The 22,749-nt window shown below is 43.2% G+C and overlaps 1 protein-coding gene across 3 annotated transcripts; it reads left to right on the top strand.

Moving 5' to 3' along the window:
* The first annotated feature begins 1,225 nt into the window (after positions 1 to 1,225).
* On the top strand, positions 1,226 to 21,034 carry LOC137451203 (Y+L amino acid transporter 2-like). 3 transcript variants are annotated; one of them, XM_068158509.1, is made up of 10 exons: positions 1,226 to 1,310; positions 5,944 to 6,461; positions 7,839 to 7,964; positions 10,597 to 10,741; positions 11,639 to 11,762; positions 13,135 to 13,238; positions 13,551 to 13,647; positions 17,245 to 17,394; positions 19,039 to 19,222; positions 20,926 to 21,034. In XM_068158509.1, exons 2-10 carry the CDS (start codon positions 5,960 to 5,962, stop codon positions 21,015 to 21,017), a joined length of 1,524 nt encoding a protein of 507 aa, XP_068014610.1. In that variant the 5' UTR covers positions 1,226 to 1,310; positions 5,944 to 5,959; the 3' UTR covers positions 21,018 to 21,034. The 3 variants fall into 3 exon arrangements, with proteins under 3 accessions (XP_068014610.1, XP_068014613.1, XP_068014611.1); XM_068158512.1 differs by having other exon boundaries at positions 1,293 to 1,370; XM_068158510.1 differs by lacking the exon at positions 1,226 to 1,310 and adding an exon at positions 1,430 to 1,533.
* The last annotated feature ends 1,715 nt before the right edge of the window (positions 21,035 to 22,749 follow it).

Genomic DNA, 22,749 nt, shown 5'->3' with positions numbered 1-22,749 from the left:
CAGGAGGATTGCTATGAACAGTAAGCTGGCACAGGAGAATCCTCACTGCAGTCAAATTCTGCAAGACTGTGAAAATTAGTAAGAAGAGTACATCAGAAAGGCAGTCCCATTGACTTCTTACATTATCCACCCTGCTCAGTTAAAAGGCAAATCACTGTAATCTTCCTTTCCAAAGGAACTAGATTTTGTGTTCACAGAAGAAATGTTTGAGAAGAGAATGGTTTTCATGCACACTGCATGCTTTATGATTGCTCAATGCTGATTTATGTGCTGTGACTGAATTTGTGGGAAATGTTGAGTAGCCTGCAACCATTGGGGTCAGGCCAGTAGTAATACGGGAAGCATGAATGAAGAATGCATGTTCTGTTTCCTCTGCCAACATGCAGCCTCTACAGAATCAAAACAAAGGGCTGGCACCAGCTTAGGAGGGGGATATATGAACTATATAAGGGTGCTTTCCAGCTCAAAGAGGGGGCAAAGGTGTGGCAGAGTCCCTCAGTGCAGCACACAATCAAAAAGCTAGTTTGGTGCCCTAGATCAGCAACAGGACGAATTCAAGTTCAAATTTCAGAGTGAAAGTAATTATGCCTTCTTGAAAATATGCATTCTGGGTTTTAGGCTATAGTTTAACATCTCTCTGTCAGCAGAAAAAGATTTTAAGTTGACAGAAGGCCCGATTAGGGAATGTGGCTCTCAGCCTCTCTGTTCTCTCAGCAGAAAACAACAGCCCTGCAAAATTACTCTTGCCAAAATGGTTCTTGATATATTACAGCGCACGTAACCACGGGCTTGCAGGCAGCTGGAATTGTGCAATCTGTTTGGGCAGACCTAGAGAGCTCTCAGGGATAAATCACCATACCTCAGAGATAAAAATAAAACCACTTGCAGGCTGTTTATTCAACATGCTTCTCCATATACCTGCTTTGAAAGGCACAGCCGTTCCTGTGTAAACAATAACTAGACCTGTCTCAGTCCATCAGAGAAAGCGAGCTTTTACAAGATGTTACTTTAAAAGGAAGAAATAGGAGGAGCACTGACTAAGGAAAGAAAGATTTGGGTTGTGTTTATTACTCCTTTGGGTCACTGTGGGTTACGGTATGGAACGTACAACATGAATCAACTTTCCTGCTTGTTTTCCAGTTGGATTACTGAGGCTGGCTGGAGGGGCAGCTGCGTTTGAATTCGGTTATTTCACTCTGTGAATTGCTAGCCCATTTTGATGAAGATCTGTTATCTGGTGTCTCAACTCAGTCCAGTGACTTAAGACTCTTGACTTGCTGGATCAGCTCCTTCCAGATGCCCTTTGACATGTGAGTCCAAATTTTTGCCTTACGGTTGGCCTTGTCGTTCATGGAAAACAAAAACCCCAGGTTAGTGCTCTTGCATTCATTAACTTCTGCTCTGCCAAGAAAACTTCGTTTTCTGGATGTTTACTTGTTTCAGTAGACACTGTGTAGTATGCCATACTGGCTTTCCAAAAGTACTCCACAGACAGGGTAACGTTGTTTCAGAAGACAAAGCTGAATACATTAGGTAAGTCACTTAACTTTTTGCTCCTTTTTGTGTTTCAGATTCCTTTTTTTTGTTTGTTTGAAAGCTTATTTAATTAAAATAAGAACTTCATACTAGGTCAGGCTGCTTTGTGTGTCATGCATCGTGTCCTAAATGACTAGAAAAGGCACAGATACACAGTTCTTGGGGTAAGAAAAAGAGCTGAATTGATCAATGTTTTAAGGATGAGTAAAAGAAAATGTACCAGAAAAGAAAATGTATCAGAAAGAGTGAACAGGAAAACATGAGGCTGTTTGAAATGAAACAGTGTCTGTGGTTTTCAGTTTACTGCAACCCTTTGCTAGCCTCCCCACTCTGAAAACCTTTCCCTTTCGTCCAATGATACCACGAGAATAAACAAGTTCTTTGTACAGTGTGAGTTAGAAGTCGCATTGTGGCTTTCCAAGTTAACAAGGAGGAATTAGGCTGCATTTGTTTCATATTAACATCTAGGAAAGAGTTGGCTTTGGTTTCAGTGACACATGGATGAAGGATTTCCCCCCCTCACTCCTCATTCTGTTGTCTTATTTCTATCACAACTTCCTAAGGAATAGAGAGCAGATGATTCTTAAGCTGCCTGCTTCTGCCTGCTAATGACCTCGCTTGAGGTTGTTTGGAGAAACCACATTCCAGGAGAGTCTGGGATCTTCTTTCTTGAAAGCTCTCATTGATTTTAGTATTCATGCCACTGTAATAAAAATAGCAGCTAAAGGCAAGGCTAAAGCAAGTCAGAGAAGAGGCTATTCATGTTAGTGTTAACTTACCCCTCCTGGTGAAACAGATGTGTGCTTATTTAGGGAGGCAGCTAGAGAGTCACTCTTCAATTATAGCAGCCTTGCTGACAAAGGAAGCAAGTGTACCTCCTACCCACTGGTAAGCTGCTGCCTTCTCTTTTTAATAGCTTTCTTAGATTTAGACTGCAGTAGCTTCTCTCTCAAATACCCTCTGTGATTTGCTTCGGGGTGGGAATGAAGTGCTGGGAGCAGAGCACATCCCTTGTATGGGAAAACCAGCCTCTGACCACAGGAGTGTAACGGGAGCATGTGAAGCACCAATTTATTCAACATTTTCCCCAACATTCAATTTGAAAACCCAAAGGAAATAGGATAATTTCCTACTGAGTGGGAAGAGAGCAAAATGGATTTTTTTGGTTGTGTTTATTATTATTGTTGTTGTTACCATTGCTCAAATAGTTTTCTTTTATGCTGCTCATAATACATAATATTGTTTTACTTGCTTGATTTCCTCTTTTCAGTGGAAAATGCTCAGCAGTATAATCTACCGTGAATATCATAAACATGAATGTTCCCTTTAAGACCTGTTGATGCTCGTGCACAGCAGCAGTGTTTTAAAGCTTGATCTATATATTTTTGGTCATGTTGCAAACTGCTGGTTCATCTGATTTCATATTCCAGTGTTGGGGTTTTGTGGGGGGTTTTATTTGATTTTTGGTCAATCTGCTACACACAACAGAAAGTGATCCAGAGTCCCCCTGGAGAAGAGATCACTCATGACTTTTAAAATAGCTTTCTACACATTTCTTGATTTCTAATACAAACATAAATAAAATGTGCTGGGGTTTATTTTTAAATGGTGTCCCTTAAATGCCATTAATTTTCTAACAGAAACTAGAAAATATTGTGACTTCATCACTTTTACTGCCTAATGTGAGTTTGCAGTGTTCATTAAAACAAGCCCCGTGAGGAGAGGCTGAGGGAGCTGGGGTTGATTAGCCTGGAGAAGAGGAGGCTCAGAGGAGACCTTACTGCTGTCTACAACTACCTGAAGGGAGGTTGTAGCCAACTGGGGGTTGGTCTCTTCTCCCAGGCAACCAGCACCAGAACAAGAGGACACAGTCTCAGGCTACACCAGGGGAGATCCAGGCTGGATGTTAGGAAGAAGTTCTTCATAGAAAGAGTGACTGGCCATTGGAATGGGCTGCCCAGGGAGGTGGTAGAGTCACCATCCCTGGAGGTGTTTAGGAAGAGCCTGGATGGGGTGCGTGGTGCTATGGTTTAGTTGACTAGATAGTGTTGGATGATAGGTTGGACTCAATGATCTAAAAGGTCTTTTCCAACCTGGTTAATTCTATTCTAAGCTTCTTACAGCTTTGATGGTTGTCCCCAGCATGTAAGCTCTGCCAGACCTTAGCCTGTACTGGCTCTCACTGGGGTTATGTGACCACAGAACATGACCTACAGAGATTAGAATAAACCTTTATTAGAATAAACCAAACCAGGTTGGAAGAGACCTTCAAGATCATCGTGTCCAACCCATCAACCAATCCAACCCACCCAAACAGCTAACCCATGGCACCAAGCACCCCATCAAGTCTCCGTCTGAACACCTTCAATGACGGCGACTCCACCACCTCCCCGGGCAGCCCATTCCATAGTGCAATCACTCTTTCTGTGTAGAACTTCTTCCTAAGGCTTCCTAAGGCTAAGGTGCTCAAGTGACAGAGAACAGAGCGTATGTTTCAGTAGCTGAGCTGCTTAGATGAAGCTTTTTGACACACCAGTGATGGTCCCAGAAAGGGAAGACGGTAGCATAAGGATGAAGTCATGGTGATGATGGTAGGGCAGGACTATAGGCCAGGTTCAGTGGGAACAAAACAGCAGAAGCTGTAAGAAAGGGTAAGATGATGGCAGCACACCTTGGCCATGTGCTCAGATTGTTTTCATCACTGCTTGGATTGTAAAAGCAGTAAATCCTTGACGCGTTTGACACAAAATGCTTCTCCTTTTGCTATTATACAGGAACATCTGTACAGGAGACTATTTCCTATATTCTGCTAATTACCTTAACAGCATGAAGACTGCTGAGAACCCTGATTATTCAGGGTTGCTAAAACAGATACACTTTACAAAGCAAAGCAAATCTTTTGGGAGTATGGGGAAGGCAGGTTGTTTGTTTGAAATGTGGGTCAGCAACCAGCTCAAACATCATATATTTGGGAGCAAATGTTTTTGGCCAGTGTCACGTGGAGGAGCTTTGTTCTACTTGGAGAACTTGGCTTTAGTTTGTAGATTTTTGAGGAAGTTTTCCTTGGAAAAATATCTGTTGTTCTAAGTAAGCATCATTATGAGTCAGCAGGACCCAAGAATTATCACCATTGCTGCAGTCTTGGCTCTTGCATTTCCTTTCCCCATCCCCGAGGAGCTCAGCCCCAGAGGAGGGTGATGCTGTGTGCAGAAGGCTGACTCATGAGCCCAGCTATGCAGTGGTGTCTTCTCACAGCACCCAGTGCACTTGGATCCTGCCCTGCGAGCGCTGGACTGGCAAATGTCTACACTTGTGTTTTGTTGGACTCCCTTACACAAAAGTGTTCCAGGGACAGGGTGTTCAAAACTCACTTCCTGTGCATGCTACTGGCAGCTACCCAGAAGTGAAGTGAGGTTAATAGCTAAACAAGCTTCATTATTCACCGCAGCAGCAGTCTCATCTCTAAGAACTGCTAAAGCTCTTTTCTTTATCCTCACACTAACATTAACCTCCTGAGGTTGGAGATTTTGAGTATCATTTACTATTTTATCTCTTGTGTTCCTCTGAGGATCATTTTCAGATGGAATGTAGACTCATAAAATGTTAGGGTCTGAAAAGGGACCTCTAGACATCATCTAGTTAACCCCCCTGACAACGCAGGATCATCTAGGGCAGGCTGCACAGGAGCACATCTAGATTTGATGAAGCAAATAATGAAATGAATAATCATGAAATTAAGTTCTTCCTGGAATGACAGCAAAATTTAGGGAGAGGTATACCTGTGTGGGACACTCCAGCTGTATTAGAACATACAGGGGTACAGTGTCTCTTCCTTTACTAAGATAACTTGACTAACACATCATTACAATTCAAGAGAATGTGTGTAGCACTAGGATGAGGGGCAATGATTTGAACCTAGAGAAGGGTAAATTGGACATCAGGAAGAAGTTCTTTACTATGACAGTGGTGGAACACTGGAACAGTTTGCACAGGGAGGTGGTGGAGGCCTCATCCCTGGAGACATTCAAGGTCAGGCTTGATGGGGCTCTGAGTAGCCTGATCTAGCTTGGGGTGTCTCTGCTTGCTGCAGGGGGGTTGGACTAGATGACTGTTGGGAGGTCCTTTCCAAGCCAAACCATTCTATGATTCTATGAAAAATAATAAAAGTGAACTCAGAGTTCATGAAAGATTCAGAATCTGTAACCAAAACCAGTGGCCTCACATTTATGCATTAAAAAAGTATGGAACAGTGAAAGTTAAGAAAGTCCAGTAGCATGTGTTTCCTTGACTGCAAGACAAAAGCAGGCAAGGAAATTGCTCTTTGTAAAATCTGTGCCTTGTGTCCTAATTATCCATGCCTGTGATGCCATGTGCCTGACAAAAGATGTTCTCTCCTCTTGTTTTCAGGTAATGATAGTTGAAGATGCCAGCCCTCTGGCAAATGTGCTGTGCCAAAAAATCCAGAACTAAGCATGGAAAAGATGACATGGACAATATGGCAGAAACAAGTGGGAAAATGCAGATGAAGAAAGAAATCACATTATTAAATGGAGTTTCTTTAATTGTAGGGAACATGATTGGCTCTGGGATATTTGTATCACCCAGAGGTGTTTTAATGTACAGTGCTTCCTATGGACTGTCTCTAGTCATCTGGGCACTTGGTGGGATGTTTTCACTGTTTGGAGCTTTGTGTTATGCTGAGTTGGGCACATCCATCGTTAAATCTGGAGCCAGTTACGCTTATATCCTGGAAGCATTTGGTGCCTTTGTGGCCTTCATCAGACTCTGGTCATCCTTGTTAATTATTGAACCAACAACCCAGGCAGTGATTGCAATCACATTTGCTAACTACATTGTTCAACCCATTTTTCCTCATTGTGAGCCGCCATATGATGCAGTCCGGTTGATTGCAGCTGCTTGTATATGTAAGTAAAGATTCCTAGAAGATAAGAACCATAATTGTAGGTGCCCAGAGATTTTTTTTCCCCCTAATTTCTATTCCTTCACCCTCTGTGAAAATAATTATTGCCTTTCTAAATCATGTTCTCAGGAGCATGCAGGAAATAATCTTTTATTGAGATGGATTTGATTTGGGGCTAGGATTATTAGAGGGGAGAGGAGAATTACAACAATTTGGTCCAGTATTGCATCCCCTCTGGCAGGGCTGTTACCTGGCTCAAGAAGTTATCCTCAAGGCACTCCAAGAGCTGCCTGAATTGCCTGTAGCTCACTGGGCTACTTTTCCTGCAGATGGTGGTTGAAGCCTCCTGGCAGGGTGAGAGCCTCTGTGAAGCCTTCTGTAGCTGGAGTAAGAAGGCTTTGTCAATAGGCTCCCCTTGATCAGGCAACCTGTAGTAGACACCAAACAAAAGGTTCCCTTTGTTGCCACTAATTCTTACCCATAAGCTTTTGGCCTACTCATGGCCGTTCTTTGGGGACAGCTCTTCACACTCATCCATTTCTTGATGTAGAGGGCAACCCCTCTGCCCCTCCCTCTCTCCTTCATCAGAATTGAGAGAGTTGATCGTCATTGGGATGGGCTGCCCGGGGAGGTGGTGGAGTCACCGTCCCTGGAGGTGTTCAAGAGGGGATTGGACATGGCACTTGGTGCCATGGTCTAGTCATGAGGTCTGTGGTGACAGGTTGGACTCGATGATCTTTGAGGTCTCTTCCAACTCTGGTGATACTGTGACACTGTGATACTGAAGTTGATCCCAACCACTCTCTGCAACCAGCTGCTTTCTAATTTCTATGAGATTCTGTCAAAACTGAGGCCTAAGGAAACTCTCTAAGTAAGTACTTCTGTAGTTTCCAGACTCGAGGTCAAAGCATGCATGACAGCTTCTAAGCCATGGGCCCAGAGTAACAGCATGCTGTCCTGATTAGTTCAGTATCTTCTCTACAGCATCCAAACAGTTTGGTGCAGAAGCTGTCCTTACTCTGTTAGGTAGATCAGAGCTCAAATCAGCATGGAGAACTAAGTGAAAAGCTTTGATTCAAATAAAGGATACAAAGAAATCTCAACTTCTGCGTGTCAGCAACACTGCTGCCCTTAACAACATTTAATGATTATATACATGGAGCAGGGGTTGGTCATAAAATTCAAAAGCTGGTGTGTTTTGTCTCACCCTAATGAAACAGTATCCTTCAGAAAATAAACCTAGGAGAGCCTGAACAGGAGAGATTGAATCCTGTTTTGTTCTTTGAAAAAGGGCTGGTATCTGAAAGGGTGGATTTGAAATATACTTTGAGTGGTGTAAGACAGACAGTGCTCTTCTCATGCATGTTGTTTCTCTCTGCAGGCTCCTTAACATTTATTAATTGTGTTAATGTGAAGTGGGGAACCCGGGTACAAGATATTTTCACGTATGCAAAGCTTCTGGCTCTGATCCTGGTGATATCTGTTGGCCTTTACAAAATTGGTAAAGGTAAGAGGAATTTTCACTTAAATGCTTAAAAAGAAACCATACTTAATTTTCAAAGATCAGGCTCCTTAAGACTTGCATGTGAAGTGGTGCTCACTGTGCAGGAATGTTATGGCTTGATCAGCAAGCAGAAATTGCCAGATGTGTCCTTTCCATCGCTTCTCGCACCCTGCTCCCCTTTGCTTGCCTGTAGCAGAGCTGCCGCAGTGCCCTCTGAGGGGAGGCTCTTGTCTTTTCCTTCCCTGGTGAGAGGTCATGCTTGTTACTAGAAACAAAGGTGAAAACTAATTCTGTGGTCTTTTGAATCACTGTGGTGCCATATGGCATCACAGGAGAGATGAGGCACTCTGTATCAGCAGGACTGAAGTAAATACATGAAGAGCTGAAGGCTAGTTTGTTCTGATGCTACTTCTGCAATAGATTTGATTTCACTAATTTGGGTCTCTGACACGGTGAAGTCTTCTCCAACTGAAGCTCTGTTGCTTAGTTACTGAAGTTTCTTCATTCTGCTTTCCCATGAAATTAATGAATAGCTATTGTATATTCAGTTAAAATAAAGATGTTTTTCTCCTCTTCAGTTTAGGAATTGTCTGCTGCTGAAAGTAGCTTAGAAAACTTACTGAACATGCTTGCTTTTCCATGTTTACTGGCCTTCTTTCCTTGGCTGCATTTCTAATGCATCAACTGTTACACTGCAAAGCTACACCCAGGCTTCAAGAGAGCTTGCTGGTTAAGCCATTATCTGTGCATGTCAGTTGTCACTGGTTTGTTCAAGTCCAAAGAGCCCTGAACAAATTAACCCAGTCCTAAAAGCGGGAAGACACACAGGAAGAGCATTGCTTAAGGGCCAAAGTCACATGAAAAAGGTTCTCTCCATAAAGCTGCTGCAGTTTTACAAAGCTGTGAGTCCATGATGTCACCCCTATCACAGCTTTGCCTTGTCCCCTGACTCCTCCCAAACTCCAGCCAGCTCACTGGTATGTAGCTGCCACAATGCAGTTTGGCCCAGGGGCTCTTTGCTCCTGTATCCACATCACCTACGCTGAGTCCTTCGCTTAGCTCTGTGCAGCCAGCCAGGGAGGGTGAAGGCAGAGAGGAAACATTATTGTGAGGAGCACAAAGTGCTGAGGGCTTTTGGTGGCAGCAGAGATCTAGTCTGTGCTCTGTTTAAGCAGAATCAAGCACTTGGATACAGAAAGGACTGGGAGAAAGAATGATGTGGACTTCTGGAGGAAGTTGTGATTGAGTTGATGCACTCTTTTAAGACTCAGCAACTGTTTAATGAAGAGTGCAGTTGTGATGTATGGCTTAGCCCTGCCGTGTTCTTTCTGGTGTGCTCAGAGATGCCTCTTTCAAAAAGCTCCATCTGTCTCATTATGAATATGAGCTGTCTTTAGTTAAAAAAAAAAGACAGCTGTTCTGGAGCCTTTCACAGAATCACAGAATGGTAGGGGTTGGAAGGGACCTCTGGAGTCCAACCCTCTTGCCAAGGCAAGTTCACCTAAGGAAGGTCACACAAGAACAAGTCCAGGAAGGTTTTGAATGTCTCCAGGGAAGGAGACTCCACCACCTCTGGGCAGCCTGTTCTGGTGCTCTACCAGTATCAACATAAAGAAGTTTCTCCTCATGTTTAGATGGAACTTCTGTTCATGTTTGTGCCTGTTACCCCTTGTCCTTCTTTTCCAACCATTTTCTTCCCCAAAGTGCATGTAGCTCTTGTGGTTTCACCTTCCTCAGATCATCCTCCTGATAGTTACTACTCTTCAAAAACTGAATTGCTTTTGTGGTATCTATGTGCTCCTTAGTTTAACCACCTTGCAGTGAAGTCGTTTCATTTTACAAGAACAACCTTACTTCCCTAACACAGCTATCAGCATGTTTCTGAACCCCCTTCCACTTATATTGGTTGACTTTCCTTCTGCAAACTCTGAAAGGCCTTTCTTCCCCTTTCCAGAGGCTCCTGGAAGGCTCATGCCATTTCATGACATTTTGTCTATTTTGCAGTGTTCTACAGAGTGTCATCTCAACTGATTGAGCTAAACTAGAGGAGAATTTTGAAAGGAAAAAAATTTCAAATCTCCTCTCCTAACTTCAGGGAACGCCTTGGTGGGGCAGAGCATCCCATGAAGAGCCATGCCTCCAGGAGTTCCCCCTCCAGTGGCCACTAATTGGTGAAAGCAAAAGCACAGATAGGAGGAAGAAATATAAGACAGATTCAGGAACTGAAAAGGGGTTTCCCAAGTGCCTCTGCCTGGCTGACAGATCACAGCATGACCCCAGTATGCCTCCATCCCTCAGTGGTCTAGGCAGCAATGCCAGTGGAGGATTGTTGTAATATAGCATCCTACAGAGGATGCTGTAGATTATGGTAGAACTGCACAAGTCGCATCCAAATAACAAACATTGGGAAATGTCTTCTGGTGTCTTCCTGTACAAGTGCAGCTGTCTGACCACCTGACTGAAACTTCCTAATTGTTACATCAAATCATAGAGCTGTGCACCTTTAGAAATAGTAACGAAGGCTGGATGCAGTGGGGTTATATTCCCTTATGGTTAACTGAGACTTTTACTGTAGAGTCCTCCTACACCACATCCTTGAAATGTAACAGGCAATTGGGACCTGCTGTTTGTACAGGAGAAACAGAAAACTTGAGTGCTCCCTTCAAGGGCTCAGCAACAAACCCAGGGATGATTGCACTGGCTCTTTACTCTGCCCTCTTCTCCTACTCTGGATGGGACACACTCAACTATGTGACGGAGGAAATGCAGAATCCTCAGAGGTAAACACGTGTGTTTCCTTTGAATCACTGCAGTGTCCTGGTAAGACAGGTGGTAGTAGGACAAGCCACTCTATATTTGTTCTGAGTGGAAAGTAGTCTGGCTATTTTCTCTGCAAAAACTTTCTCCTTTTCAAACGAAGGACTACCTGTGAGAACTCCTTCTGATTATTGTAGTTGCTTACCAGTTGTATCACCTTAACAAATCACTTGCCTGCATGTGTATATTTTGTACCTTAACCAGATCAGAATTTCTAAAGGAAGAGAATAAATCCCTGCTGAAAGCAAAGAAGGGTATGGATCCATTTAACCCTCCAAAATTGCCTACTTCTTTTCAAACACAAACCAGTTTTAGTTTCCAGGACTGGTTTTGCTCCCAGTAGCATAAGGCTGCTTCAGGTGATCTGCATTACTACAGGCAAAATCTTTAATTTTCCTGACGGTGAAAGGTTTAAGTCCACAGCAGCACTGATAATATCATCTCCTGCCCTCTGTAGGGATGTCAACACTGTGGCAGTTCTGTGTCCCAGCTACTCAGTCTCACATAGTTCACCATGTCTTGGCATACACATAGGTTATGAGGCAGGGCAAAAAATGCTACGAGCATGAAAACACCTCAGTGTGCATCTAAACCTCATTGCTTAAGTGCTGTCTTTATTTATTTATTTATTGCTTCACATACAAGATAGTATCCACAATTTACAGATACAAAGATACTTTACCTTTTTCCTCTAAAACTTGGGGGAGCACATTATTTTGTAACCCCACAAGTAGAAAATGATGGATTACAAGGAGTGCTGGAGGTATCCACTCACAAATGTTTAAGTTTAGGAACAATGCTCTAATTAAAGATTTCATATCTAAAGAACCCAAAATAATGTTGACATTATCCTTTTGCAGGAATCTGCCTCTTTCTATTGCAATCTCAATGCCTATTGTGACTATTATTTACTTGTTGACTAATATAGCGTACTACGTAGTGCTGAACATGTCAGATCTCCTCACAAGTGATGCAGTGGCTGTGGTAAGTAATACAAAATAACTCAAAGAAAAGTTACTGGAGGGGATGACATGGCAGAAAAATCTTGGGCAGCACACTTTTTGCCAGAAGAGTTGAAATATTTCCATGGTGAAGGCTGTTGCTTTGTTTCAAACCTTCTTGTCGTGTAAGAGCACCAATATATCAGATGGTGCATATGAAGAAATATCCAGTAAATCTGTTCCTGTAAAATCCTCTTATGTACTCTGCAAATCCTGCTTCTAACAGCACTTCATTGTAGTAGATGCTTTTGACAGAGTCAGGCAAGGTGGGGAAAGTCTGGGTTGTTTAAGAACCAGGAAGAAGGAAGAAGTTCTATACAGAAAGAGTGATTGCCCTATGGAATGGGTTGCCCGGGGAGGTGGTGGAGTCGCCGTCATTGAAGGTGTTCAGAAGGAGACTTGATGGGGTGCTTGGTGCCATGGGTTAGCTGTTTGGGTGGGTTGGATTGGTTGATGGGTTGGACATGATGATCTTGAAGGTCTCTTCCAACCTGGTTTGGTTTATTCTAATAAAGTTATTCTAATATTCTATTCAGGAGGGTTTTTGCCATCATTCTAAGGTACAGCGTGTGATGATTAATGCTGCAGGATTACAGCAGTGTTTTCAATGCCCAAATGTGCAGTGAAGCTTTTTCAAACTTTTATCAGTCTTTTATATCCCAGTACAGTTGTAACTCAGGCTCAGTAAGGCTCTGAGCAACCTGATCTCGTGGAGGAGTCTCTGCTCACTGCAGGAGAGTTGGACCTTGGGAGGTCCCTTCCAACCCAAACCATTCTATGATTACTACAGTCAGGATTTGTCAGCATACATGAATGGAGTGGAGTGGAGTGGAGTGGAGTGGAGTGGAATGGAATGGAATGGAATGGAATGGAATGGAATGGAATGGAATGGAATGGAATGGAATGGAATGGAATGGAATGGAATTAACCAGGTTGGAAAAGACCTTTGAGATCGTTGAGTCCACCCTATCACCCAACACAATCTAATCAACTAAACCATGGCACCAAGCACCCCCTCCAGTCTCTTCCAAAACACCTCCAGCGATGGTGACTCCACCACCTCCCTGGGCAGCCCATTCCAGTGGCCAATCATGAAAGCCAGTGCATCTTCTTCTGTTGTCTTGTTGACTGGATCTAGACTTAGAAATATTTTGGTAATTTCTTTTTCCAGGTATCTGCCTTTTTATTTTTTTCTTTTTGTACTGATTTGTATTTCCACATTTTACCTTCCCAAGTCATTTTTGTGTGTCATAAGAAAGCAGGGGCTCTGTGTGTGTATTTGGGTTGGTGTGTCCTCATGGGAGTTTCTCAGGATTGTCCATGTGCCTCACTATTACTTTCTTTTTCTGTTGCAGACATTTGGCAGTAAAACTCTCAGTTATGCTAAGTGGATAATCCCTATAGCAGTGGCCATGTCCTGCTATAGTGGCTTAAACTCATCAATAATTGCAGCATCTAGGTATGAAATATAAGGTTTATTTTAAATTGTTACAAGAAACCACCCCCACCCACATTTATTAGTAATCTGCATTCTTTACTACTGCACTGTAAAAGCAAAACAGTTAATTTCTGCCATGTCAGGTTGTTCAGTCAAGATGGAAAGGATTGGTTTGGGTTTTCTCATGGTCAGCATCAACTGTTAAACTAAAGCCACTTGAGAAGAGAGCAGCATTCACAACAGAGTAATAGAAGAATTCATGCTGCCTTTGTCAATAGCAAGAAGCTATTCCTTTGCTCATTGGTTGAGTTTGCTTGTTCCTTTTTTTTGTAGGCTTTTTTATGTCGGAGCCCGGGAAGGACACCTCCCTGACAGTCTGAGCTTGATCCATGTAAAGTGCTACACACCAGTCCCTGCTCTCCTCTTCAATGTAAGTGACAGCCTGGCCCCTTGCCTGCCTGGGTGTGGTGGTGAGAGAAGTATCACAGTATCATAGTATCAGTCAGGGTTGGACGGGAGCACAAGGATCATCTAGTTCCAACCCCCCTGCCGTGGGCAGGGACACCTCACACTAGATCAGGCTGGCCAGAGCCTCATCCAGCCTGGGCTTAAACACCTTCAGGGACGGGGCCTCAACCATCTCCCTGGACAACCCATTCCAGGGCTTCACCACTCTCATGGTGAAGAACTTCCTCCTCACATCCAGCCTGAATCTCCCCACCTCCAGCTTCATTCCATTCCCCCTAGTCCTATCACTACCTGAGATCCTGAGAAGTCCCTCCCCAGCCTTCCTGTAGGCCCCCTTCAGATACTGGAAGGCCACAATTAGGTCACCTCGGAGCCTGCTTATAGTGAAGAACCAAGACATGGATTATAGCTTCAGCAGCTTGTGTTCATTTTGGCTCTCCATATGTTCTGCTGTGTAGATATCTGGGGACATCTTTGAGTCACCTGGAAAGCTGACAGGCTTGGGGATCTTGTTTACTTTTATAAATGAAATTTATATATAACCTCCACCCAAAATACATTTTCCTAGAAGAAATTAGTAGCAGAGGCAAGTCTAGAAAGTTCAGTGCTCCCCCTCCACACAAAGAAACCACAGCTAACTCAGTCAGAGAAGCAGAAATGAATTCAAGCTGTATTTACAAGCAGGATGAAATGCAGTGAATATATACACAATATACAGTATTTACAATATATACAGAAATATACAGCACAGAACCTAATACAGAACAAAACTCCCTCCTCCAGCCAGGAGGCTTCCCCCCGCCCCCGTACCCCCTTTCTCCCCCTACCTCCCTTTTTTCCCACAAAGGGTTAAAGAGAGAGAGAGAAAAGGTAATTATTAAGGAGGAAATTCTGTTAGCTCAAAGTGTATGCAAGAATTATTCTTATCTGTTAGTTCAAGGTTAGCTCTGTCCCTCACAGCTGTTGCTCAGAGAGAGACAGAAACAGTCTGAAAAAGAGACAGACAGAACTGAGACTGAGACTCAAACTGAACTAAAACTTGAAGTTGCATTTTACCTATCTGCCAATGAAATTCGTTTAGAATACCTTTGTTTTCAAAACATTCAGCCAGAGTGTTTCAGCAACTGTCCCTTTCTTAAAGGCACAGCCTGAAATGGTCACACTGGGGCAGCCCAGCGTTCAAACCCCTCTCTGCCCAGCGTTTCTCCCTTTCTTAAAGGCACAGCCTAAAATGGTCACACTGGGGCAGCCCAGTGTTCAAACCCATCTCTGCCCAGTGTTTCTCACCGTCTCTTGCTCTGCTGGAGACATCTTCCTCAAAGACCCACAATTTCTGAAACTCATTGAGGGTGGTGGTGTTTTGTCCGTGGAGTTTTTTTCCAGTGGAAAAAGAATGGCTTGATTCACATTCATAGGCCCTCTGAACAAGATTAGGGAGCAGTAAGTACAACAGCATTACGTAGAAAACAGAGAGTGGATAAATATCTAACAGTAAAGACAGAGGTGGTTTAAGTCTTTATGTGAGTTTTCAGAGTGTCACTGGAGAAGAATATGGCAGGAACATCTCTCAGAGCCTGCCTTAGGCTGATTTTCTAAGGCTGTAGTTATAAGAGGAGTGACAAAGCACTGAGAATTGAATTCCCACCCTCGGATGCCTATGGCTATATTGACTTTTTCCCTGCTGCCACTATAAATGTTAATCTTGTGACACAAAAATCAAAGAACAGTAAGGTATAGGAGCAGTGAACAGAATTTTAATAAGTAATCCATAAATCTGGCAGATTTAGATAAGGGGGCAGATATGCAGAGGGAAGGAGGCATCATTCAAAAGCATTTCACTGCTGTTTAAGTGAACATATGTTTTATTTGGTGTGCTGCCTGTGGCTTGTTAATAGTTTATCACACTGGTCCTATTTCAGATCAAATCATTAACTGAATGTCATAATCTCACTATGAATACTCTTCTAAGAGGGATTCAGTTTGCACCAGTGTGACAGGTTAGGCTGTGCCTGTAAGAAAAGGACAGCTGCAGAATTCTCTGGCTGAATGTTTAGGTGTAAAAAGGAAAACAAAGATTAATTCCAAACAAATTTCATTGGTCAGCTGTGAGATGTACCATAGCAAATATCTCTAACATTCTTGCTCTCACTCACTTCAGCTTCAGCTTCAGTTTGTTCTGACTTTTGTTTCTTGGCCAGCCTGCATGCAACTGACCTTGGACTGAAACTGATAGATAAGAATAACTGACTTTCTTAACAACTGCTTTGAGCTAACAAATTTACCTTAATATCCTTTTTTCTCACTTTTTCCTTTTTCATCTAATAAGAGAAGGCTCCGAGGTGACCTAATTATGGCCTTCCAGTATCTGAAGGGGGCCTACAAGAAGGGTGGGGAGGGACTTCACAGGATATCAGGTAGTGATAGGACTAGGGGCAATGGAATGAAGCTGGAGGTGGGGAGATTCAGGCTGGATGTGAGGAGGAGGTTCTTCACCATGAGAGTGGTGAGACCCTGGAATGTGTTGTCCAGGGAGGTGGTCGAGGCCCTGTCCCTGGGGGTGTTTAAGAGCAGGCTGGATGAGGCTCTGGCCAGCCTGGTCTAGTGTGGGGTGTCCCTGCCCATGGCAGGGGGGTTGGAACTAGATGATCCTTGTGGTCCCTTCCAGCCCTGAATGAAACTATGAAACTATGAAACTACTAAGGGAAAGGGGAGGAGGGGGAGAGGGGTTTTGGGGGGAGCCCAAGGGGGAATTCTCCTCGGGAGGATCTGTGCTTGTGATATTTCCTGTAAACTCTTGTATAATATTGCCAATACTGTATGTTTTGTATATATTCATTGCATTTCAGTATTGCTTGTAAAATACAGCTTTCCATTCGCTTCTCTGGCTGACTTTAGCTGTGCTTCATGTTGGTGCATGTGGGTTAAGGCATCACACCGCTACAACCAGTAAGATGAGCTATACTCCCTTAATATACCACTATTGCCATTTTTCACAGTGGAATGTTTTGGGGTTTTTTTCCTGCCTACTATCTGCTAAAATAGACATTAAACTGCTGCTATTTTAGGTCTTTCCATATGAGCAGTACAGCATACCTGCGTATCACAGAACTTGCTCTAATGGTCTCAGTTTATGAGTGGACTCTGAGGGCCTCCAACAGTGAAAAAATTAAATTGTTTGCTTTCAAACCAAAGCCAACCAGAATAGCAGAACAGAAAGCTTCTTAGTAACCTTCTCCATAGCATAGCAGAGCTTAGGACTCCTCATCTGGTCTTCTTAGGAAGGTTTCCTGCTGGTGCTAAAACATAACTTCTTAAACTTAACACCTCTTCAGCCCAATGTGGTGCTCTCACTGCTGTGTTGAAGACAAAGGTACCTGCCTGTTTCACACAGCCACACTTGAAGGTTTCTCAGTGTAAGTATCATTCTTGCAAGGACCTGATTTCCTAACTCCAGACAGGTATGCTGGAAAGAGGCTGGTGTATAGCTTTACTACCTCTTTACTTCCTCAGACATGTCTGTTATTTCTTATTAAAAAGTCTTTGTTTTTATTATCTCTAGGGCTTAATGACTTTGCTTTATCTCCTTGTGGAAGATGTTTTCCTCCTCATTAATTACTACTGCTTCAACTACTGGCTTTTTGTGGGTCTGTCTGTTGCAGGACTAATATACTTGAGATATACACAGCCACATAGAGCACGACCTATTAAAGTAAGTAAACAAGTGAGGCATCAAGCCCTAAAGGCAGCTAAATGCACGTGTTTATGTGATGCTTAATACCATGACCACAACATTACCAATTGCATTATGAATTATTTATCACCCATACAAATCCTTTCAACATACAAGGTAAGAAATGAAAGGGCAAAACCCATTTGAGCTTCCACAAGAGCATCTTTTGGTGCTTTTTCTGTAGGGTTTAGATGATATTTCTTTTTCCTTTCATTGAACCTTGTATTTCAGAATAAATAAGGCCTGGGCTTCTTAGTCCAGAACTGTTTTATACTGTTCACATCAGAGTCTTGCCAGGACGCAGTAGAGCTAGTGAGGAAAGGTTCCAGAGAGCTTAACAGTCTGATCAAACTCCATCCTGAAGCATGTTCACACTTAATTTCCAAACTCCCTGAAATAAGAGGAAGATCCAGATGAAATCTTGCCTTACTGGCAGTTTTGCTACTGACCCAACTAAAGCAAGGATTACTGTCAGATTATAGATGATGACTGTGTAATTCCTATTAGCATTTGCCAGCATAACCAGCATCACAGCTCTGCATATGCTTTGTCCTTTTCTGAAATGTAGCTGCTGATTTTCATCAACTTACCATTTTTAACCTTTATAAGGAAAAAGAAGTATTTATACCAGTGAACTCTCAGGATGTGCTGGTGGGTTTTGAATGTCAGCTCCTGGACTCTTGAGAAGGCTCATTACTACAGACAGTGAAAAATATTTTGGGGAAAAATAAATCCATGAAGGGGTTATTGTCACTTTCCATATTCATGGTGCATTATTTGTTAAGTGCACAGGATAAATGGTGGTAAATCAGTGCATCAACGTGGTAATTGGAAGTCTAGCTGAGTTAGATCCCAATCAAAATTGCAACTGAACATTTGCAGTTGCAGTTAGAGGAAAAATTATCCATTACTGCTCAGCTTTAAAGTACAGCTTTCAGGGATTGATTTTTTACTTAATTGGGAAAGAACTGAGTTTGAGCAGGTCTGAAAACAACAAAATAGTCAGATGCTTGGGTATGTACCCAGTAAGAGGCTGTCAGCAACACACACAGAAGCTAGCAAGTTGCACTGACTGTAGGCAGTCAAAAGATTCAGTCCATAGTGGTCATACAGTTAACAGCTGTATTTTTATTACTAATACAGACTCATAGACTCACAGAATGGCTCAGGTTGGAGGGGACCTCACAGGTCGTCTCCAATCTCCCTTCCATGGGCAGTGACATCTCTCAACTAGACTCAGCTGCTCAAGACATCATCCAGCCTGGCCTAGAACACCCCCAAGGAGAAAGCATCCACAACCTCCCTGGGCAGCCTATTCCAGAGTCTCACCACCCTTGTGCTGAAGAGCTTCTTACTAAGACCCAGTCTAATCCTACTCTCCCTAAGCTTAAAACTATTCCCCCCTCATCCTGTTGATAGACATCCTTATTTAATGTCCCTCTCCAGCTTTCCTGTAGGATCTCTTCAGGTGCTGGAAGGCATTTATAAGGTCCCCCAGAGTCTTCTCTAGGCTGAATGACCCCAGCTCCCTCAGCCTGTCCTCATAGCAGAGGCCTGAGATTTTTACAATAGAGTATTTACTGCATCCCTCAATAAATGTTGTTGTGTTTTTTGTCTCCACAGCTTAGCCTCTTCTTCCCTATAGTATACTGTTTGTGTTCCCTTTTCCTGGTCATAGTTCCTCTCTACAGTGACACAATCAATTCCCTTATTGGCATTGGTATTGCCCTCTCTGGCATTCCTGCATATTATTTGGGAGTTTATCTGCCAGTTGAAAAACGACCTAAATGTCTACAGTGGTTATCAGGTAAGCAACATCATTTTGTCCCCATCAGTCTGCCAAAATCCTGAAAGCTTGGACAGGAGAAAGAAAGAATCATTTCTTCTAGAATCCTTTTTCATTAAGAAATGTTGCTGTGCTTTTCTATATGACGACTCTGAGATCATTTGCTTCGTCTCATGGTCCTGAAAACACAAACCTTACATCCCAGTACAAAACAGTCCAATATGTGAACGGTGCCACATCCAGCTGGAGGCCAGTCACCAGTGGTGTCCCCCAGGGATCAGTGCTGGGCCCTGTCCTCTTCAGCATATTCATCGATGATCTGGATGAAGGGGTCGAGTCAGTCATCAGCAAGTTTGCAGATGACACAAAGTTAGGGGCAGATGTTAGTCAGTTAGAGGGTAGAAAGGCTCTGCAGAGGGACCTCGACCGACTGGGCAGATGGGCAGAGTCCAATGGGATGGCATTCAACAAGTCCAAGTGCCGAGTGCTGCACTTTGGCTACGGCAATCCCATGCAGAGCTACAGGCTGGGGTCGGAGTGGCTGGAGAGTTCCCAAACAGAGAGGGACCTGGCTGTGCTGATCGACAGCCACCTGAATATGAGCCAACAATGTGCCCAGGTGGCCAGGAGGGCCTGCATTAGGAATAGTGTGGCCAGCAGGAGCAGGGAGGTCATAGTGCCCCTGTACTCTGCTTTGGTTAGGCCGCACCTTGAGTCCTGTGTCCAGTTCTGGGCCCCTCAGTTTAAGAAGGACATCGAAACACTTGAGCGTGTCCAGAGAAGGGCAACAAGGCTGGGGAGAGGCCTTGAACACAAGCCCTGTGAGGAGAGGCTGAGGGAGCTGGGATTGTTTAGCCTGGAGAAGAGGAGGCTCAGGGGTGACCTCATTGCCCTCTACAACTACCTGAAGGGTGGTTGTAGCCAGGAAGGGGTTGGCCTCTTCTCCCAGGCAACCAGCACCAGAACAAGGGGACACAGTCTCAAGCTGCGCCAGGGGAGGTTTAGACTCGAGGTGAGGAGGAAGTTCTTCACCGAGCGAGTCATTCGGCATTGGAACGGGTTGCCCAGGGAGGTGGTTGAGTCATCGACCCTGGAGGCATTCAAGAGGAGATTGGACGTGGCACTTGGTGCCATGGTCTAGTCATGGGGTCTGTGTTGATAGGTTGGACTCGATGATCCTCGAGGTCCTTTCCAACCTAAGTGATACTGTGATACTGTGATGTGGATGTAGTATGGTCAGCTAATATTTGTGGCATTGAGTCCTTTCAATGTATTGGCTCAAGAAGAGCCCTGTGGAATTGTGAAGATTAAATGCATTCATTGTGGTACCCTGAAAGGCAGAAATACCAGCACACCATTGCTTTACTTTCTGTCCAAGGGATGTAACAGCTGAGTCACAGGAGTCCATGTGTTTTTGTAAATTACAGAATTATGACTTATTGGCCTGAAAAGTAGTTTCTACTCCTCAAATTCAGGCAGTCCTGAAAAGGAAAACTTCCATGTTTTTATTCAGTTTAACTCAGCTATCAATTTGACAGTTCAATGAAAATAACAAGATTTTCTGTTTAATTATTAAGCTCCTTTTGCCTTTAGCTATTTGCAGCATACTTAATCCATTTGATTAAAGTGCTTTAAGATTTTCCTCATACCTGTATAGCGCTTTCAAATACATAAAATCCATGTATTTACAACTTTGTCTCACACATTTTTGCTATGTATTACAGCTACAACAACAAAATATGTTCAGATGCTCTTCTACTGCGCTCTCTCAGACCTGGACATAGACATGGAATCCACAGCAGCCAAGAGTCAATAAAGTTGCCTTGACATTGAGAGTTGTGCCTTGATATTTTCTCTTTGGAGCAGTTGTTATCATCTGAACTTCTCCCCATGTGTTCAGTTGTGCTAGAGCCCTATTACTGTACTGTGCAGCAGTTTGATGGCTGCTAATTTGTTTTACAAAGCACTCTGCTTTATTGGCTTCTGGGGTTTTTTTTAACTCCTTTGTTAATAGTGAGCTAACATCTAGCACTTTGAAACTGTAAAGCACTGTGTGAACGCACATCTCTTAGTAGTGCTAAATATTAGTTTAATTGCAAAATCATCACACAAAGTTCTAGGTCTAGTCACAGTCCTAACAAATTGATTAATATACCAAAAAAAAAATGAGTTGGGAAGTAGAAGCCACAGGGTACTTCTAAAAGGATAAATAAATTCATGGTCAATACAAATAAAGTACAATTCAAACTGGTAGACATGCTTTGAGGCAATGTAGTGTTAGTGTTAAACTATTCTAGTAGTTAAACAATCAAGTTAGAATTATTGGAATAGCTAAACCATTCTGATAATTCTATTCCTGGTATACATATTTGACCAAGAGGAGAAAACCAACATTTTCAGTCACTGAAATTCTTGTTTGACCATGTCTCACATCCATTATTCTTCTGCAGAAGTATTCTCAGTGAACAAATTATAGCATTGTAACTGCAGTACTTTTGCTTTTCCACCAGCATAACCTACCATGGAGCACTGAAAGAAACTGAGTCATGTTCCAGCTAGTCAGGGAAAACACTTCACCTCTTCATGGTGTCACTTGCTTACCTAGTGGTAGCAAAGGTGCAGCCCCATAACCACAAAAGCTCCAGTGTGGAAAAAGATTATTTAAAGGAATTCACAAGGAGAAATTTAAAAACCATTGATGTTTACAAGATTCCTTGAGCCCCTGCCCAGCCCTTCAGGCCTTGCCAGTTTGTGCTGGAAAGGTAAACTGCAGGTCTCCTACTGAGCACACAAGGGAGCCTCCAGCATGAGCTGCCCAGTTGTTGGGTCACACAGGTGCCTGTTGCAGAATACTCAGCACAAGCACATGCATGGGACAAGTTCACCCACCAGTGGGTATATTGTATGAGAAGGGCAGTTGAGATCTAGGGTTGTTTCTTTAAAGTGGCACACAGGAATGTGCAGCTAATCCTATCCTTAGTCACCCAAAATGGAAGAGACCATAACTGTCACTACAAAAAAAGCCATCAGGCTTGCAACCTAGGGCCCAAAACCAGCTGCTGCACCTCTCATGGGGTTTGTTCATGTGTAGCTCCATTTGCATCCTTGCTGGCACTTAGTTCTTCCTTTCTCTAATTATATCTGAATGTAACATACATTGTTTCTAACTTGAATTGTACCATTCCTCTTCAAGTAACCATGTTTTCAAGGTAATTTAATCTTACACAAGGCTCTGTAACTTCTGGCATTGGTGTCTTTTATTGCTGTCTGCCCAGAGGAAGAGCAATGGAATAGACAATCGTTGCTGCTTAAACATCTCTTCATACCCTCCCTGCCCTGTAAATACATCACACCATGGTGGTGGTATGTTGACAGCTAGGCTCAATGATCTTAGAGGTCTCTTCCAACCAAAACAGTTCTGTGAGTTGCAGGATTGTCACTGTGCATCTCCAACACAGTGTTTGCTGAAGGGCTCCTCTGAAACCTTATGTTTGGATTTCAACGACAGCTGCTGTGGCAGCTTCCTTTCAAGGGTTTCTTCTTTTGAT

The sequence above is a fragment of the Melanerpes formicivorus genome, unplaced genomic scaffold (genome assembly GCF_026170545.1).
Source record: "Melanerpes formicivorus ecotype bairdi unplaced genomic scaffold, bMelFor1.0.p_v2 SCAF_40, whole genome shotgun sequence".
In the NCBI taxonomy this organism is placed as follows: Eukaryota; Metazoa; Chordata; class Aves; order Piciformes; family Picidae; genus Melanerpes; species Melanerpes formicivorus.
Note: the sequence above shows the minus strand (reverse complement) of the source record. Positions and strands in the feature narration are given on the sequence as shown.

Coding starts and splice junctions, on each gene's coding strand:
- LOC137451203 (XM_068158509.1), top strand. CDS start 5,960: ATGCCAGCCCTCTGGCAAATGTGCTGTGCCAAAAAATCCAGAACTAAG. Junction 11,763..13,134: donor CAAGTGATGCAGTGGCTGTG/GTAAGTAATACA, acceptor TTTCTGTTGCAG/ACATTTGGCAGTAAAACTCT. Junction 19,223..20,925: donor ATGTCTACAGTGGTTATCAG/GTAAGCAACATC, acceptor TATGTATTACAG/CTACAACAACAAAATATGTT.